The 17,497-nt window shown below is 53.8% G+C and overlaps 1 protein-coding gene across 1 annotated transcript; it reads right to left on the reverse strand.

The window, feature by feature from the left end:
• Window positions 1-464: 464 nt before the first annotated feature.
• On the reverse strand, window positions 465-17,181 carry Katnb1 (katanin regulatory subunit B1). Its single transcript, XM_090357576.1, has 20 exons — window positions 17,076-17,181; window positions 15,898-16,202; window positions 13,288-13,418; window positions 10,659-10,776; window positions 5,828-5,928; window positions 5,267-5,308; window positions 4,771-4,854; window positions 4,545-4,660; window positions 4,126-4,197; window positions 3,778-3,928; window positions 3,469-3,659; window positions 3,225-3,355; window positions 2,923-2,973; window positions 2,221-2,288; window positions 1,978-2,097; window positions 1,746-1,895; window positions 1,444-1,520; window positions 1,295-1,369; window positions 1,058-1,174; window positions 465-892 (listed from the first exon to the last, which is right to left on the reverse strand). Exons 2-20 carry the CDS (start codon window positions 15,935-15,937, stop codon window positions 760-762), a joined length of 1,968 nt encoding a protein of 655 aa, XP_090213702.1. The 5' UTR covers window positions 15,938-16,202; window positions 17,076-17,181; the 3' UTR covers window positions 465-759.
• Between the last annotated feature and the right edge of the window lie 316 nt (window positions 17,182-17,497).

Below are 17,497 nucleotides of genomic sequence, written 5' to 3' on the forward strand. Positions count from 1 at the left end.
TGGCGTCGGCTCCAGGGAGCTTCAGCCCTGGCCTCCTGTGCAGCCCTTGTGCTGGGGACCTGTTCCAGGCCCCAGGGGACCTGGGCAGGGGCTACCTTCAGGGGTGGCACCAAGCCAGCCAGCTCCTGTAGAAAGGGAAAGTTAGGGCTCCCATGGAAGACAGGCAGCTGTCCTGGAGGCCTAGACTAGGGTCTTGGCACCCTGTGGTGGGCAGCTGCTGGCTTTGCAGGGTCTACACTGGGGAGCATGTGGGACCAAATTGGTCTTGAAGGGAGGAGGGCGCCGCAAGGAGCTTGCCATACCAGTCTTTTCCTGCACCACTGTCACTGCTGTCCCCACCGCTGGTCCCCCCCTTTCCCAGGTCTGGAGGGAACATGGGCTCGTCCTCTTCAAGACTTGGAGGGCCACGCTGGCCTGGGAGGAGCCTTTTGGCCAGAGATGTCCCTCTTACAAGGAAGACAGGGAATAGTTACAAATTTAATAAATTTCACCTTATAAATTACAGCAGCAGCCCCAGAGCTCGGTTTGCTGTCCCAAGAAGCAAGAGTTGGGCAAAGCTGGGCAGCCATCGCTGGAGAGGAAGTTGTCTCAGTTCGGGGCTGTGGAGGTGGCCAGTGGGCCGGTGCTGCGGCCTCCAGGCTGGCCCCAGGAACAGCCAAGGGATCTGGGCAGAGGCTCACTGCCAGTGGGCACACAGGGAACAGGAGTGTGGAGGCAGATACTGGGGACTGCCAGGTGCCCCCACCCCTGCAGGGCTCCTCAGTCCAAACTGGCCATGAGCAAGTGCAGCTCGCGGAAGGCACTGCCGTGGCGGCCGCTCAAGCCTGACTTGGTCTTGACGAGGCCACTGATACTCTTGAGCTGCTTGTAGCAGAGCCGACACTTGTGCAGCCTGGGGGCCGAGGGGCGGCATCTGAGCCTGTGGCCCCAGGGCCACCACGACTGCACCAGGCTTGGACCTCTGCCACCCCTCCCACCAAGGCTCTGCAGCCTAGACATGGGGGGACCCAGCCAGGCTGTGGGGCCAGGGCTGTCCCCCAGGGAGGTCCAGGCTTACCTCTCCTCACGGCTGATGTCCACCCCCACCGAGGGCGGGGCTGCCAGGATGTCAGTAATGAGGGGCAGAAACCGCTGCAGGATCAGCTTCAGGGAGGTACAGCCTGTCTGCACGTAGCTGTGGGGAGCCACAGACAGGTACAGCAACAGCACAGTGGGGTGCGGCTGCACATACACGGGCCCAGTTTCACAGTGGCCACGATGGACGGGGGAGGGGTCATCATTGCCTGCTCCCTACCTCTCGTACTTGCTCTGCAGGAGCTTCTCAATCTGGGGCAGCACTGTGGTGCACAGGTCCAGCTTCCACAAGGAGCTGGGGAGAGGCGGAGCGTGACGCAGTCAGGCTGGGCCCGCCCGCCCTGTCCCACCTCCCGCACAGCCACTTACGCCTTCTGGTTGACGATGTTCAGCAGGTCCACGACCACAGACAGGTCATTGATGGCTACCGCAGAGTCCACCGACGTCTGCAAACACAGCTCCGTCAGGAGGAGGGGCAAGGGCGGGGATTAAGAAAGCAGAGCTGGCCAGGAGAGGGGGTGCTCAAAAAATGGCAGCGTGTAGTGAGAAGGCAGAGCCATGGATGACTCAACCACTGGTTACCTATTTGCCCCCGACCCTGTGATCTCTGCTTTGGCCCTTAGTCTGAGTGGGAGGGTGGGGGTCGGGCCAGACCTCCACAGGGGCCTTGCCTTGATGTCACCTGTGGTCCACACGGCCCGCACGGTGTCCAGGTTCTTGTGGCGGCTGGTGAGCACTACGCACATGGTGTCGTGGCCTTTACGAATCTGGGACATGGCATCCTCGTCCACCAGCTCGGCCTGCTGGGGGATCTTCACCGCCTATGTGGATAGCACAGATGCTGACACAGGGAGGGGCTACAGCTATGCCCTCACCCACTCCTCAGACCGGGTCCCCACTCACAGGCAGGAAGTCAGAGGCCTTCAGCCCAATGGGCTCATTCCGCGTGGCAGGGATGATGGCAGGCTCACCTTTGGGGGCTGGTGTGGGAGTGATGGTTGGTGGCCGTGATGGGACCTCGAGCTGAAGGGGTAAAGGCTCAGCAGATGCCAGCACGAGGCCCTCTACCTCCCATCAGAGGCCCTGGGCTCTGCATGGAGTTCCAGCCCCCTCCATCCCCCACACCATGCTTCCACTTGGACCTACGTTTGGCACCGGAACCTGCACATCCATGGGTGGGCTGGGCTTTGAGGCCTCCTTTGCTGTGGCTGTATCTGGGGGCCAAGGAAAAAAGCTCATTGGTTCAGGCAGAAGAGGGTCTGCTAGCAAGGGGACCAGGCTTGGAATGTGCCTCCAGGTGGCATATGGGGGGAGCTGGGTACACGAGGAGGCCAAATAAAGTGCTGAGGCTTCCTCCTGTCCTCCCGTCTGTGGTGGTAGGGACCAAGAGCTTCAGGGCGATTCTGCCACCGGGAGTGGTGCAGGTGTGGTAGGTGAAAAGGTGACTGAGCAGGGAGAGGAAGAAGGTGGAGGCTTAGGAAACACAGCCTCCAAAGGAGAGGACACCATGCCTAGAGAAGTCAGGAGAGGCTATGGCAGACAGGGCGGCCCAGCCCAGCCCCTCTCCATCCTGAGGCAGATGATGTTTGCTACTTTGCAAATCCCAAGTTCCCAGCCACAGCCCATTGGCTCCAAGCCCTGGGCCTGACCTTTTTCCTGCCTCTCTTCCAGGCCACCTCAATGTGCCTCACTGTCCCAGACAGGCCCTGTCTGCTATTCCTCTCCACACCCTTGGGTGGGGCTTATGCTCAGGGCCTTAGGAAGGTGCAGGGGGAAGCCAGAGATCATGCTGGGGGAGACCTAGTAGAACCAGGGCCCCTAGAGGGCAGAGGCCTCTGTCTGACTCACCATCCTCTGGGGGTGCTGGGAAGGGTTCGCTCCTCCGGGGTGGTGTCCGGCCTGCCGAGGCAAAGGGAGCTGAAGGCTCAGGTGCCATCATGAGTCCTGGCTGGACATATGTGACCCTTCTCTGGCCCATGGAACCCTAGGGTCTGCCCCGTTCCTGTAGCCCTTCTGCCAATGCAGAGACTGCAGGGTGCTGAGCCTGTGCTGGGGACTCCTGCCCTCACCTTAGTCCCATGGGAGCACAAAGCGGCATGGGGCCACAGGGACTCAGTCCTGAGGAGACTTTGGGGGAGGGGGAGGCTCACTGATGCTGTTCTTGGGCTGGAAGATCTCATTGTAATCCTCAGCGTTCTGGATCTCAGCCTGGGACTCCCGTTCCTCCCGCTCCTCCTCACTGCTGGGGCTGCGCCGCTCGCTCTCCGAGTTGTGCTTTACCCTATGGATGCCCAGACCAGCAGAGGGAAGCCAGTGCCCCCAGGAAAGCCAGAGCAGTCCCATGACTGGCCCTCCACTCGCACACTCCTTGCTCTCTTAGGGCGGAGCACCCACCTCTGAGGTTTGCTGCAGGTTGTGTTGGGCCGCTCATAGATGCGGCGGAGAGGGATGCCGGGGTTGGGCAGCTGCTGGGTGAGGTTCCGGCTGTCCTGCACAGGGTCCTGGGCCACCGTGCCTGTCCTCGTGACTCGAGTCAGGTCCACCACGTAAGAGGAGACGTTGCTCTGGGAGAAGGCCACACCTATCTGCAGGAAGCAGCAGGGCTGGGATGGGGCTGGGGGCTGAGTTGAAGAGCCAAACCCCAGCAGGGTGGGTAGGGGAGAAGGGGCACGAGGTGGAGAGTGGGTGCTCTGGCATTCCTACCAGCTGGTCATTGCAGATGGCCAGGTCAGCCACCTTGCCCCAGTTGACAAGGACCACGTCAAAGCAGCGCTCCGGCTCCCAGCCGTACACCCGCAGCGAGTCCTGGCAGCCACTGTACAGGCAGCAGCCGTCGGGGTTGAAGAGCACACTCCTGGGCCAGGTGAGAGCTGGCTTTAAGTCCTGCAGCACCAGCCTCACCCCTCACACCCCAGGGCCCAAGACAGAGCAAGTGGAGGCGAGGAAGGCCACCCTCAACTCACCCCACTGCCCAGAGCAGAAGGGCAGGGGGATGACGCCTGCCCCACTGGGAAGCCAGTGTGCCGAGACAGGCCCGAGCGGCCCGCGTACCTGACAGGCCCTGGCTCCCCTTCAATGCAGCTCACTACCTGGAATTTCTCTAGGTCCCAAAAGCGGATCGTCCTGCAAAAGAGCCATGTTGTGCTGGGCAGTCAATCCCCAGGCTGCCTCTAGCCACACCTAGGGCCTGGGAAGTGAGCTGCTTTCCAGAGTCCTCTCCCCAGCAGCCAGAGCTACCAGAGATGCATCTGGGACAAGGTCGGCCACACTGGCAGAGGGAGAGCAGACACAGCCTAAGGCGACAGGATGGGACGGCAAAGGCTCCCTATCCTGCACGGGCCCATAAAAGTGGGGCACAGGGCCAGGGTCCAATCCTGTTTAATACAGGCCCACACAGGCATGCACTACAGGACAGACACACAGGACAGCGAGGCAGAGGGATGGCAGTCTCAGATGTGGTGGCTCGCTACCTGTCAGAGCTGCCGGAGGCCAGGAGGTACTCATTGGGGTGAAATTCCACCACGTTGACAGGCCCTGTGTGACCAGGGAACTCAGACATCATCTTGCCAGCTGTCAGGTCCCAGAGCTAGGGCAGGGCAGGCGGTAGTCAGGGCCAGGCTGGCACCTGATCAGGAAGGAGACAGAGTCCAGCCTAGGTGTGATGAGAACCCAGCCCCTGCCCCTGGGCCTAAGTACCTTCACTGTGTGGTCATCTGCAGCTGATGCCAACCACTTCCCATCAGGACTGAACCGCAGACACCGCACAGCCTGGCTGTGTCCCTGCAGACAGAGCACTGAGTTCACCCCAGGGCCCGGGCCCAACTCCACCATGCTCCCCAACACCTCTCCTTTCTCTACTGCACAAGGGCAGAGGCCATGCCAGAGGTTTCTTCATGTGCTCCCAGAGGACTCTAGGAAATTGAGTTTACTTGCTCCCATCAAAAACAATGTATTTCATAGCCTCTTTTAATGTCAAAGCCTTCTAATGTAACTCTACTCAGCACAGTGTGCCTATGAACAGGCGTCCTTCAGTGACATTAGTTACCCACCTAAGAAGCTCAGTGGAGGCATAGAAGACTAATCAAGGCAGCTATACAGGGCTTTGGGGAGATGGGGGACCAGGTCTCACCCCACCCATAATGGACCACAGCCTCCCACCCCTGCTGGGGATGCAAGTGATGCCTGTCCTTACCCTGTACCGGAAGACACAGCCTTTTCTCCTGATGTCCCAGAGCTGTGTGGAAAGGAGCCAAGAAGCTGCATTAGGAGTGCACATGGCAATCCCAAAGGCCAGGCCAGGGGGCAGTGTGAAGGCCGAGCACCGCAGGCTCTGGGCACTGCCAGGTGATCACAGCCACAAAAACAGACATCAGGGTGCCGGGAGTTTGGCCTAGTAATAGAGTGCTTGCCTTGCATGCACAAAGATCCAGGTTTGATTCCTTGGTACCATATATATAGAAAAAGCCAAAGTGGTGCTGTGGCTCAAGTGGTAGAGCCCAAGAAAGCCTTGAGAAAGCAAAAGGACAGTAGTGGTGCTGTGGTTCAAGTGGTAGAGCCCAAGAAAGCCTTGAGAAAGCAAAAGGACAGTTCCCAGGCTCTGAGTTCAAGCCCCAGAGGACTGGCAAAAAAAAAAAAAAAAAGAGGTTGGCACACTGCTGAAATGACCCACACATCCCCACACCTTATATGCACCCCAGAAAGATGGAAGACCACCCATCGTGCAGACCGGCTGCTGTCTGTCTGTCTGCCTCACCTTGATATTTGTATCCTGGGACCCGGAGGCCACAAACTCGCCATAAGGGTGGAAATCCAGGCTGCAGATGTTGGCTTTGTGTCCCATGAGTGTGCGCAGGACTGCCAAGAGAAGACAGCAGTGATGGGGGGACAGAGATGGCATGCAAAAGCAGGCCACGGGCCATTCCTCTCAGTATTCATACAAAATTGGGGTGCCACTTTAAAATGGGGGAACCAACTAGAGCCTTGCCACTCTAATAAACTGTTTTTCTGGAGATGACTGTTATGTCTGCTCTTCCTCGAGTCTCTGGAAAAGGTGCTGTGCTTCCGCATGGCTTGTGTGAAGGCTAAGGAGTGGCGTATGTGCTGTGTGGCTGTGAAGCCTTCTGTGCAGAACCAACCAACCTCAGGGAGTGTCAAGAGGAGAGTGGTCAAGAGGGCTGCTTGACTGAAAAAGAACCCAGGGAAGAAATGAACATGTGGCTTATGCTTACAATTCCAATTATCAAGAGGAAGAGATGGAGAAGGTCGTGTCTGAAACCAACCCAGGTAAAAAAGTGCACAAGACTCCATCTCAACAAAAAGCTAGGTGCAATGTTGTGTGCCTGTATGCCAGCTCTGGGTAAACAGGAGGGTTGTGGTCCAGCCTAGGTGTAAAAGTGAGACTTTACTAAAATAAATAAATAAATAAGTACAAGCAAGAAGGGTATGCCTTTAGTGGTAAAGTGCCTACTTAGCAAGCAAGTAATGCAAGGACCTGAGTTCAAACTCCACTGAGGGGGGGGGGGGGAAAGAATCCTGGAAGGCTTTTGAGAGGTGTTTGAGCAAGAATTAGAGGGTGGAGTATGGGTCAAGTGCTACTGGATGAACAGAATGGAGGGACAGGGGAGTGTGCCTAAGAGTTCCACACTCCCCCGAGGTGACATCTATCTGGGGATCTTGAAGGTGCCACAGGGCAGGCAGGAGACCTGTGAGAACAGAAAGGATCCAGGAGGTCACTGCTACAGAGGGACAGGTCACCAGCCTAGTGGGCCTAGGACCAGGTCTCCCATCAATGAAGGTGGGGCCAGCAAGCTCCAAGCACAGGCTGGAGGCAAACCTGTCTTGGGGAATTCTCTGGAATCTCACAAACTTGTTGCCTTTCACTGCAAGACTGGAGTGCTGGGGCCATGGGATATAGGAACCCAGCCAACCTTAGGCCCAAGCCTTGGTGACATATGGTGAACTGTGAGGTCGTGAGCTCTGCTGCAGAGGTGTTCAAGACTCCAGATCCAAGCACTAACTTGTGATTTTTGCCTATCCCCATCAGGCTGTGGGCTCAGGAGACAGACAAAACCAGACTCAGTACTGGCTCTCTTCAACTGCTGTGTGCTGGACAATCTGCTGGGTGATGATTAAGAACTAAGAAAATGAGCACAGTCCAGTACTGTCCAGACACATTCGGTAGTCAATAAATGGCAGCTCTAAGTCATTCCATTTTAGTTTGTCCCTACAGAGGCCAGTCTTTCTTCGTCCTTCCTGTTTGTCCCTGGCTGACCTTGCATCCTCCTTTTCAGGCCTCAGTGGTGATTATGGCCATCGGCACGTCCGGTGTCCCCAGATGAGCGCTGTCAGCTCTGGTGATGGGCAGGTGGGGGACTTTTCCACACTAGATCACTGAACCCGAGCTCAAGAAAGTGCGGTACTCAGGCCACACTGTAGGTGCATGGCTGCAAGTCAGTGCAGACTCTGCCTCCTGGGCAGCAGCCTCGCCAGCCTGGGCAGAGGGAGCAAGTCTGGGTCACAGTTGCTGGGCACAGGTAAGAGCAGCAGAAAGGGAGCTGGTGATACCCTGAGCAGGGAGGCTGTACTCAGCCCGAGTGCCTTTGGCAGAGGACTCTGTTGTCACTAGAGCTGGGGTCATGAGGCCCAAGCCTGAGGAGCTGACCGGGCCCTGCCACCTGTGCTGGTGAAAACCCAAATTCAGCTGCCCCCTAGGTTGGGCAGCAGCGCTGCTGGGGCCTGGCACATGCTGACCAGCTCCACATTGGCACCTGTCCCAGTCCTCTCCTTCGCAGTGTTCCTGTGGGATCTGCGAGGTGGAGTGCCCTTATCCTCCTCACCCCCTTGGGCTGTGGAAAGCTGGCAAGACCACATTCCTCTGCCATGACTTTGGCCTTTGCTCATCCAGCCCAAAGGTGGAGAGTAAGGGGCACTGGCTGCCTGTGCATGCAGGGTTAACTACACCCTGCAGAGAGGCACTTAGCCCCTCCAGGATCCTCCAGCGCTAGCGTCTCATCCTGTCACCTGTACCCAGGTTAGTGGAAAAGTGGTGGACCTGAGGTCCCCAACCTGGGAAGCAGATGGCAGCAAAGGAGTCCTGCCAGCAGTTTTGATGCAAGTGCCAGGCGGGGCCACCTGCAGCTAGCAGGTCCTCACCAGACACTGCACCTTCTTTGGTTTCCACTTTCCCATCTATCAAATCAGGGAGCGCTGCCAGCCTGGCTCTGCACCTGAACACCAGAGGCTAACCAGCGAGGAATAGGCTCATGGGTAAGGTTCCCCACAAGCTGCAAACAGCCCCAGAGCCCCGTGGCCATTGCTTCCCACTGCTCAGCACAAGGAATTGCTTGTACTTCCCTGAAACAGAGTGGCTCAGGAGGCCTGGACAGAAGTGCTCCCTCTGCACTACGGTATCTGCTGAGGACAGACAGGGCAGATGGCACTGTTCTCAAGCAAAGTGGACCTCAGACTGGGCATGTGTGGCCAGTGGTTACCATCCACACAGCATGTCCCTGGAGGGCCTCTCTCTTGAAAAAAAAAAAAAAAGGGCAAACGCTGTGCTCTGGAGCTCCTGGCTGGCTGGCTGGCTAATAGTGTAGACTGAAGCAAGCAGCAGCAAGCAAACAGTCTCAGCCTGAATCTCCAGGAATGCACCTGCTCCACTGTATGCAAAACACAAATTAGTGCTCCACCTGAAAAATGGGTGCTTCTAGGACAACTTTGGGATTTCTAGCTTCCTTGGTAACTGTGAAGTTGGCAGCACTGCATCACTCAGCCACATGGTGGCAGCCCAGAGCCAGGGAGGCAGCTCACCTGCAGACACCCATGTGGCTGAGGGCTTAGCAGACAAAGAACCCTGCAAGGTCCCAGCTGGGAAAGGTCAGAAAGGTAGGACAGATATCCTAGGAGGTTGCAGAGAAAAGAGATGGGGAGGACGCACAGTCCCTGGGAAGGATCCAGCCTAGGGGCACTGACCTCCCAACAGCAACCCTGGACCCAGAACAGCGATAGAGTAGATGGACGGTGAGCCCCTTCAAAAAATCCCAAGGGGATAATAAATACCCCAACTACAAAATAAAGGATGGAGGAGAGATACCTTTTTTAGCCACTTGAGGAACAAGATCCATCACACAGACCAAAACCAAGAATAAGGATGCCATGGGACTGTTTAACAGGAAAGAGTTTACAGGCCAAAGTGCTCCCACACACTAGGACTTGGGGACAGAGGCTCTGAGAAGAGAGGTGGATTATGGGATGGGCTTGAGGGAAAAGGAAGCTTACTCTTCTAGTAGAACATTCAGGATGCACTATGCCAGAGGTATAGAAAAGGTGGAAAAAAAAAAAAAAGGTGGGAAAAAAGTGACCTATGGAAAGCAATCTAATCAGTTCTAGATAGCACCCAGGGGGCTGGTGAGAGTGATGTTGAGAGTGGAGGGATTGGGATAGCCCTAGGAGTCAAATCCTTATCTTCTATAGTATGGAAGCAGTGTTTAATGTATGTGATTTTTAAGAGGAAAAACAGAGAAGTTACAGTGTCATCGTGTTGTTCAGAAAAGTGGAGGGGACCAGCACTATGACAAGTTAAAAGAAGGCTGTGGCTCCTAGAGAAGGGCTGGGCATGGTGGTACGTACTTGTAATCCCCAGTACTTGGGAGGCAGAGACCAGAGGATCACGGTTCAAGTAGCCCAGGGAAGAAACTTGGTGAGATACTATCTCAACCAACAAGCTGGATATGGTGGTGCATACTTATCCATCCAGCTATGTGGAAGGCAAAGGTTAGAGGACTAGGGTCCAGACCAGCTCCAGGAAAAAACTGGGAGGACCTGAGATCAAAACCCTAATACGACCAAAACCAATAAAGAAGAAAAGAAACCAACAAGCAGGAGGCAGAGACTTTCTGGATCCATCATGATTAATTCTACACCTCCTATTTTTTTTTCTAGTCTGCCACTGAGCCACGCCCCCAGCCCTTTTTTGCACTTGTTATTCCTTAGATAGGGTTGCATTTCCTGCATGGACAAGCCTGGGCTGGGATCTGCCCATTTCAGGCTTCCGGTCCTAGCTAGCATAACAATTACCCAGCTTTGAGTTGAGAAGGGGGTCTTGTGAACTTTTCTGATCATTTGGCCTTGAATACAATCTTTCCAATCTCAGCTTCCCAAGTAGCTAGGATTACATAGGTGTGAGCCACCAGCATCGGGCTGCTTAGTTTTTAAACTACGTGTTACTTCCATAAAGATAAAAGCTAAACAAAAATGAAAACAAGCAAATAGATCCGGGCCTGCCCTGAGTTTGGTACAACATGGTAAACGGCACTTATCCACGTGCCCTGCAGGACTCCTCCCAGCATCTGACTTTCTTTTAGATTCTGAATCTACACCATTGTTCACTGAGGCATTTCCTGGGTACCACCTGAGGGCCAGCTACTTGGGGCAGCAGTGCCCACTGCAGCAGGCAGATGCACGCAGGGTGGGGGCTGTGCCTCCAGCAGTGAAGCACAGGTTTCCTGGAGGAAGCAGCAGGTTACACAAGGACGAGCTAGTGTGCACACAATTGGAAGACTGGGGAAAGGCAATCAGAGGCCTACTTTTGGCAGCTTCCAGGTCCCAGACGCGGATGGAGCCTGACTGGGAGCCAGCTACGATGAGCTCCTCAGGTGTGTTGAGACGGACACTCTCCACAGGGGATGTGTGGCCCGTTAGGCTCTGTGGAGAGAAGGTGGCAACTTCAGAGTAGCACGGACATCCCTAGCTGCTACCACAATTCAGGATTCCTGGGACAGGCTTCAGCAAGCAGCAGCTAAGTGAGGAGGCTGCTCTCTGGGAACACATCTGTTCCTTCAGCAATCAGGGCTGAGAGTAAGCCAAGCCTGTCACCTTCCAACCACCTTCATTTCCCATGATGCTCCTGATGTGGAGAGTACCTGCAGAAATGGCCCTTGGCTCCTTGGAGAGGTCAGTGGACCAAGATAAGGACACAGGACTAAAACACACACAGAAGATAAGGAGGTGCTGACTCATTGGCCTCAAGTTCACATTTGAGCCACATCTCCAGTCCTATGCCCAATCGTTTTAACAAGAGACTAGAAACAACTTAAACACCCCTTGTAGAAAACTGGTCAGCTAAGCAGGAGTCCTCATGGTTTCCCATGCGATAGAAAACCACTGAGCCACCGAAATGGAAGAAACAATCCTTCAAGATTGATCTCAGCATGGTAAAGAGGTTGAGCACCTATCTAACATACATGAGGTCCTGGGTCCAATCCCCCATATTGTAAACATAAACAACAAAAAAGAGCAGCTTTTGCACTTTGGGATTAAAAACAGGGTAGAGGACTGCAAACAGAGCATGACACATGTGTAAGTGAGAGGGGAGAACAGATGTTCACTTTTTTTTTTTTTTTTGCCAGTCCTGGGGCTTGAACTCAGAGCCTAGGCACTGTCCTTGGGCTTTCTCAAGGCTAGAGTTCTACCAAGCGAGCCACAGCACCACTTCTGGCTTTTTCTGTGTATGTGGTACTGAGGAGTCGAACCCAGAGCGTCATGCATGCTAGGCAAGCACTCTACCACTAGGCTACACTCCCAGCTCCAGATATGCACCTTTTCTCAACTATTCACAAATAATTCTAGAGGAACAAAGAAGGCATTTGGCACTATGGTCATCTGAGGGAAAGAGGGAACTTTTGGAGGTTGAGCCATATGCGTGTATCCTACTCAAAAATAATTTAAAAATAAATAGAAGTGGATTGCCAGCAGAGGGGAACCACAGGTACCCAGACCCAGAGAAGAGAGAATGTGGCAGGTTTACAGCACTGAAAGGCCTGAGGGGAGGGGGTGGCATCAGTGGTGAGGCTAAGGACAAATAGAGGACCAAAGGCTGAACCTAGCACCTAGAGAAGTCTGAAACCAGCCCTAACACCCAGGGCTGCTCTAGGAGGCAAGGTGGGTCAGATCATGCCCTGTGTGTGGTTGCTTTTTACTGATTCTTTTTCAACTTGTGTATGTTAATTTGTATTCTGAGGGAAAAGGAAACAATTGAACACTAACTCATAGAGTAAAATAAAACAAACCCCCCTCGATTCCACCCTTCCTGAGCCCTGGCCCAGAAACTGCTATCTGGGTACATCTTGGTTCTTCTTTGGACCTCACCAACAATGAGTCCAAGTTTCTGTCAGCAGCATCACTCCCACCCATTTCTCCTTTGTCTATTTGACCAAGAGTGAAAAGCTGTGGTGGTAAGGGAGGAGGGCTGAGGGGCACAGATTTCTAGCTGTTGGGGGAAAATGGAAACTGGCTTCTGGAATGCACTTTAGCAGCATATCCGGATGCTTTAAACAGTACGCACAGTCATGGATAAAACACAACAGCCACACATCTGCCCACAGGTTTGGGAGGATGAGACTGCCCACTGCAGGGTGGTTTAGCAGGGCCCAAGCAGAGGGTAGGGCGTGGCCACACAGCTAATTGCAGCTCAGCCCCACAGTACACATCAAGGAACCAGTAAAATGCATATTGTAGGGAATTATTTGTTGACAGGGGAAATCCTCATGATACTGACATTCTAAAAACCTGGGCTACACAAGAGAAAATACTATACCAATATGTTTTATATAGATGTGTATGCACTTGCGTATGCATTTTCATGTGCACACATGCATGTACAGGCATGTGCACTCATCTCACTATCTAGAAAAGCATAGACCTCATACCAATGATAGTGGCTTTTGGAAAATAGAACATCTGTAAGAACATCTTATGTCTCCCTTCCTTGGAGAGCAATTAAGTGTCTAGCTCAGAAGATGTCTGTATAACACAGGTAACTGCTAGATATGAACTAGCTCCTAACCTGCTCTAGCCAGTCCTCTCAAATTCTTTTTGTGGACCATGCTAGGAATAAGTTACAATCAACACCCATGGGTAGGTGACAGGCAAGTAGATAGGCAAGTGGGATGGAGGACATAAGCGTTCTGCTCAAGCATGGGGCCCACTGGAACCATCCTAGTAAACTCGAGTCCTGTCTATTGTAGGGACCCCATCCTGAGGGCTAGCTATTATCCCAGCCATCCTTGGCTGGTGGGGGCCTTATGGAATAGAGAGTAGAGGTGGCACTGATGGTAGTGCCTGCATAACCCACCTGCATAACCTATCCTCAGCCTTTGTTGCCACAGGGCCCTCCCAGCCCATGGCTAGTTCCCACTGCTGGCCCCACTGACTCACCATGATGCAGTTGGGTTTGTTGATAGACCACAGGTTGACACGGCAGTCATCCCCTCCTGTGGCCAGCAGTCGCCCAGAGGCCTTTCCCAGCACCAGCGAGGACACATTGCTGGCATGGGCAACGATCTCCTCTGTGTGGAAAAGGAGAGAAAAGGCAGTTAGGAGGCTTGGATGGAGACACCAGAGGAGGGTTGCCCTGCTCAGGCTGGAAGCTCAGATTATAGGACCAACAACATATCAAGATATGGGCATTTAAATGACCATGTCACAACGTCAGGCCTGCCTGTGGGCCTCCTGAGATTCTCCTTTTTCCACACATCCATTGGCAGTATGACCTCCACATGCAGACCCAACAAATATTGGAAGAAATGCATCTGTAATGCTAGCTGTAGTGGCACATGCTTGTGATCTCAGCACTCAGGAGTTCAAGGTCAGCCTGGGATAAATAGTGAGACCCTGTCACTATGTACCTGCACTTAGCTGTACAGGAGAAGTATTCTCTTGTCTGTCAGTATGCCACAAATGTGCAGTATCATTCCAGCGCTCTCACTGTGCTGGGCGGTGCATGTAATCTACAGGTGATGTAAGGCACAGGAGTACACACCTGGTTTCTTGTGTAGACACCCTAGGTATAAGGGATTCCAGCACCCACGGATATTCCTATCCTTGCACAAGGGTCCTGGAGACAATCCAATGTAGATATGGATGTCTACACTCAATTTTTTAAATTGACTTGCTATTTTTAGCCACCTTTGTCTTAAGTACTAATAATGCTATACATTCCAAAGACCATCTATGACACAAAACAATAAAAATGTACTAAAGTGGCCAGGCACAGATGGGTCATGCCTCTAACTTTAGCTATTCAGGAGGAAGAAACATGGAGAACTGTGGTTCAAAGCCAACCCAGGTAGAAAATTCTGAAAGACTCCCATCTCCAAAACAACCATCAAAAAAGCAGGGTTAGCCAGGCACCAGCGGTTCACACCTGACATTCCAACTACTTGGGAGACTGAGATCTGAGGATGGCAGTTCAAAGCCAGCCCAACCAAGACCATGAGATTCTTATCTCCTATTAACGAGCAAAAAGCCAGAAGTGGAGCTGTGGCTCAAATAGTAGAGTACCAGCTATGAAAAAAAAAGCTAAAGGACAGTTTCCAGACTTGCGTTCAAGCCCCAGTTCTGGCACATGCCCAACCTGTGTGTGTCTGTGTGTAAGCGTGCACACATGCGCACCCCCCCCACACACACACATAGTTAGAAGCATGGCTCAAGGGATAGAGCACCAAGTATGAGCAAGAAAAGCACTGAGGCCCTGTGTTCAAACCCCCAGTAACTGAAAAAACAAAACTGAATAATAATTCAACTCCAAAGTACCTCTCAGCTGCCAGTAAGTCTACAAAAAGCCTGACTAGGGGCCCTCACAGCTCAGAATAAGAACCAGGTGTGGGTCTGAGCTCCGCTGTGGAGCCTCAGACCCGGGAGGAGGGATCTTAGGAGGGGTGTTTATCAGGTGAACGGGATGACAACATGGTCTGCCACATGGGCTCTCTGGGCTGCTGATTAAGGGGCAGGTCATCTAGAGACAGTGGCCATGAGAGCCCAGTCTGGGTGGGCTCTGTGAGAGAAAACAAAAAGCCACTGAGTTCACATTTTCTGGGGGTTGACAAATGCATGGTGCTATATACTTGCCATTAGAGAGGATGGCACGATATAATAGTTCCGCTGCAGAAAAAAAAAAAAAGAAAGAAAGAAAGAAAGAAAGAAAGAAAGGGCCATAGACTAAGAAGATGGGGTGTGTGTGGGAGGGGAGGGGGGTGAGCTGACCAGAGTGTGAGATAAGACATCTGGAGAAAAGGTACATGGCCCTTCTTTACTTTAACTCAGCTTGAAAGACATCAACTAGCAATACCCATTATCCAAGTGCTAATATTATTATTGCAGTTGCTATTACTATTATTATTATTTTAGACAGCATTCTACTATGCTGCCCAGGCTGGCCTTAAACTCACAGCTTTCTTGCTCCAGCTTCCTGAGTGCTGAGACTCTATCTCAAATTGATGAACCAAAAAAAAGCTGGAGCTCAAGTGGTAGAGCACCAGTCATAAGGAAAAAAACCCAAGCAAGAGCTGGAGGCCCTAAGTTCAAGTCCTAATAGCAACACATCAACATACACACAGAAAAGTCTTAGACATTTAGAACCATTAGTATAGAGTAATGGTGGTGGTGGGGGGTGGTCAATGCTCCTGCTCAGTTATATTCCAGAGCCCAGAAGGCATCCTTCTCCCTACCCTTCTCTCCCCCTTCCCTATCCCAAGACCCAATCATCTGTCAGAGAAAGTCTGATTTGTAAGATACTGGAAATGCCTTGAACATCTTTCAGGATTTCTCATTCCATTCTGCCCACCTAGAAATCCTGCACAGGATAGATCCACAATCTCACTAAATCTCACAGCAACTAAAGAATGCAATCTCATTATATGGAGGAAACAGCCCCAGAGAAATGAAATCACCTGCCCACTTAAGAAGCGCCACAGCCATGTATGGAGAAGAGACACCAAGCAGTGAACCAATAGCAGAGCCATACAGAAAAAAATGATAACTACTTACGCAACTTCCAAGCTGTCTTGGTGACCACAGGGGTGGCCATCCTTCAGGAGCTGGCAACCTGAAGCTCTACCCACAAAACGGACTTGTATTTTCCTCTTGGGGTGGGGGTGGATCCCCCCCAGACCCACCAATCAAGTTGGCAGGGAGTTCCCACACATCCAGGCAGAGGGAGTGCCTCTCCTGGCCCTGGACTGCCCGGTGGCCTAAATCATCCACAGTAGTAACAGCAACAGCAGCAGCGGCAGCCAGTGTAGGATCCTGGATCATGGAATGTCAGGCTTGGGCCATCTCAGCTCAACACTAGGCTAAAATACAAATAAAAGCGAGGGCTCGTGAGGAAGCCCAAAGTCACCAAGGTCACTGGATTAAAGGATCCACACCAACCCGTCATCAAAGCCAGGAGCTGCAGTGTGAAGTGGGGGAGGGGAAGGCACACCTTCAGGTAGGATGACTGGGAGTCCAGGGGCAAAAAAAAAAAGGGTCCAGAAGCTGAGATAATGGGAACCCGGCACTTGCAGTTCACAAGGATCAGTGGGAGTCCTATTCACCTCCCTTGGGGTGAGAACTCAGAGGCTAAGCTTTGGGGGTCCGTTAGAAACACCCTAGAGATAAGCCGGTGAGGTCCCCTCTCTAGGGAGGATCTGGAAGAGGAGCCGAGGGTCCAACCTATATTTATCCTGGCAAGGGAACTCCTCCTGCTCACCGAAGTTAGCAAGGGCAGGGCAGGGAGTGGGGCCTCAAGCGCGGTGAGATCATCTCGAGGACCCCTGCGCGGGTCCCCGGGCCTTCCATCCGTGCACACCTCGGCGCCCAAGCTTCCCAGCTCGGCCGCGGCCTTGCCGGACTGCCCCCCCCCCCCCCCCCCGTCCTCGTCTCCATTCATTCTCTCCCTGGCTACAAGCGCCGTCCTCCCGCGGATCCTCGGCTCTGCTTCCGGTCTCCGCGGTCGCCCCGATCCCGCTCCGCCTCCACGCAGGCCCCGCCGGCCCCCCCACCCCGGGCCGGAGCCGGCCCCTCCGCCGCGATCATCCCTCCGTCCCTCGGGCTGGCTGGATACGGGCAGTACCCTCCCCGCGTCCGGAGCCCGCTCCCCAGCCCGGTCGTCCTCGCCAGCCCAGCCCAATTCCGGGGCCACCTTCGCCCGGCCTCCCCGCCTCCTCGCCCCCAAGCCCACTCACCTGCAGCCGCGGCTCCCGAGGCCGAGGCTCCGCTCCCGGGAACGACCCCTACTTGCCTCCATCCCCTGCCCTGATTGGCCGCTGCTTGACAACCGACCCTCACAACAAAACCTCCGGCCCAGCGTCCCGCCCACATCACCCCGGGCACCAATCAGTCGCCGCGGCCACTGCGCCTCTCACCAGGATTGGCCAATGGGAGCACGCATGTCTGCCGCTCTGGGTTAATTACCCGCCCTCTTCGTCCTGAAGCAGACTAATCACGAGGAAGAAGCGCTCAAAGAGCCACCCTTCCGTCTCCAGTGAATCCACGCGGGCTGCCAATTTTTTGGGTTGTTTTCTCCCTTCCCTCCCTCTTGCCTTCTCTTCCTAGGTCACTCAGCATTTGAACATTTTGCTTTAGCAACCGTCCTGGAGGGACCAAT

The sequence above is a fragment of the Megascapheus bottae genome, chromosome 24 (genome assembly GCF_031878675.1).
Source record: "Megascapheus bottae isolate mThoBot1 chromosome 24, mThoBot2.hap1, whole genome shotgun sequence".
In the NCBI taxonomy this organism is placed as follows: Eukaryota; Metazoa; Chordata; class Mammalia; order Rodentia; family Geomyidae; genus Megascapheus; species Megascapheus bottae.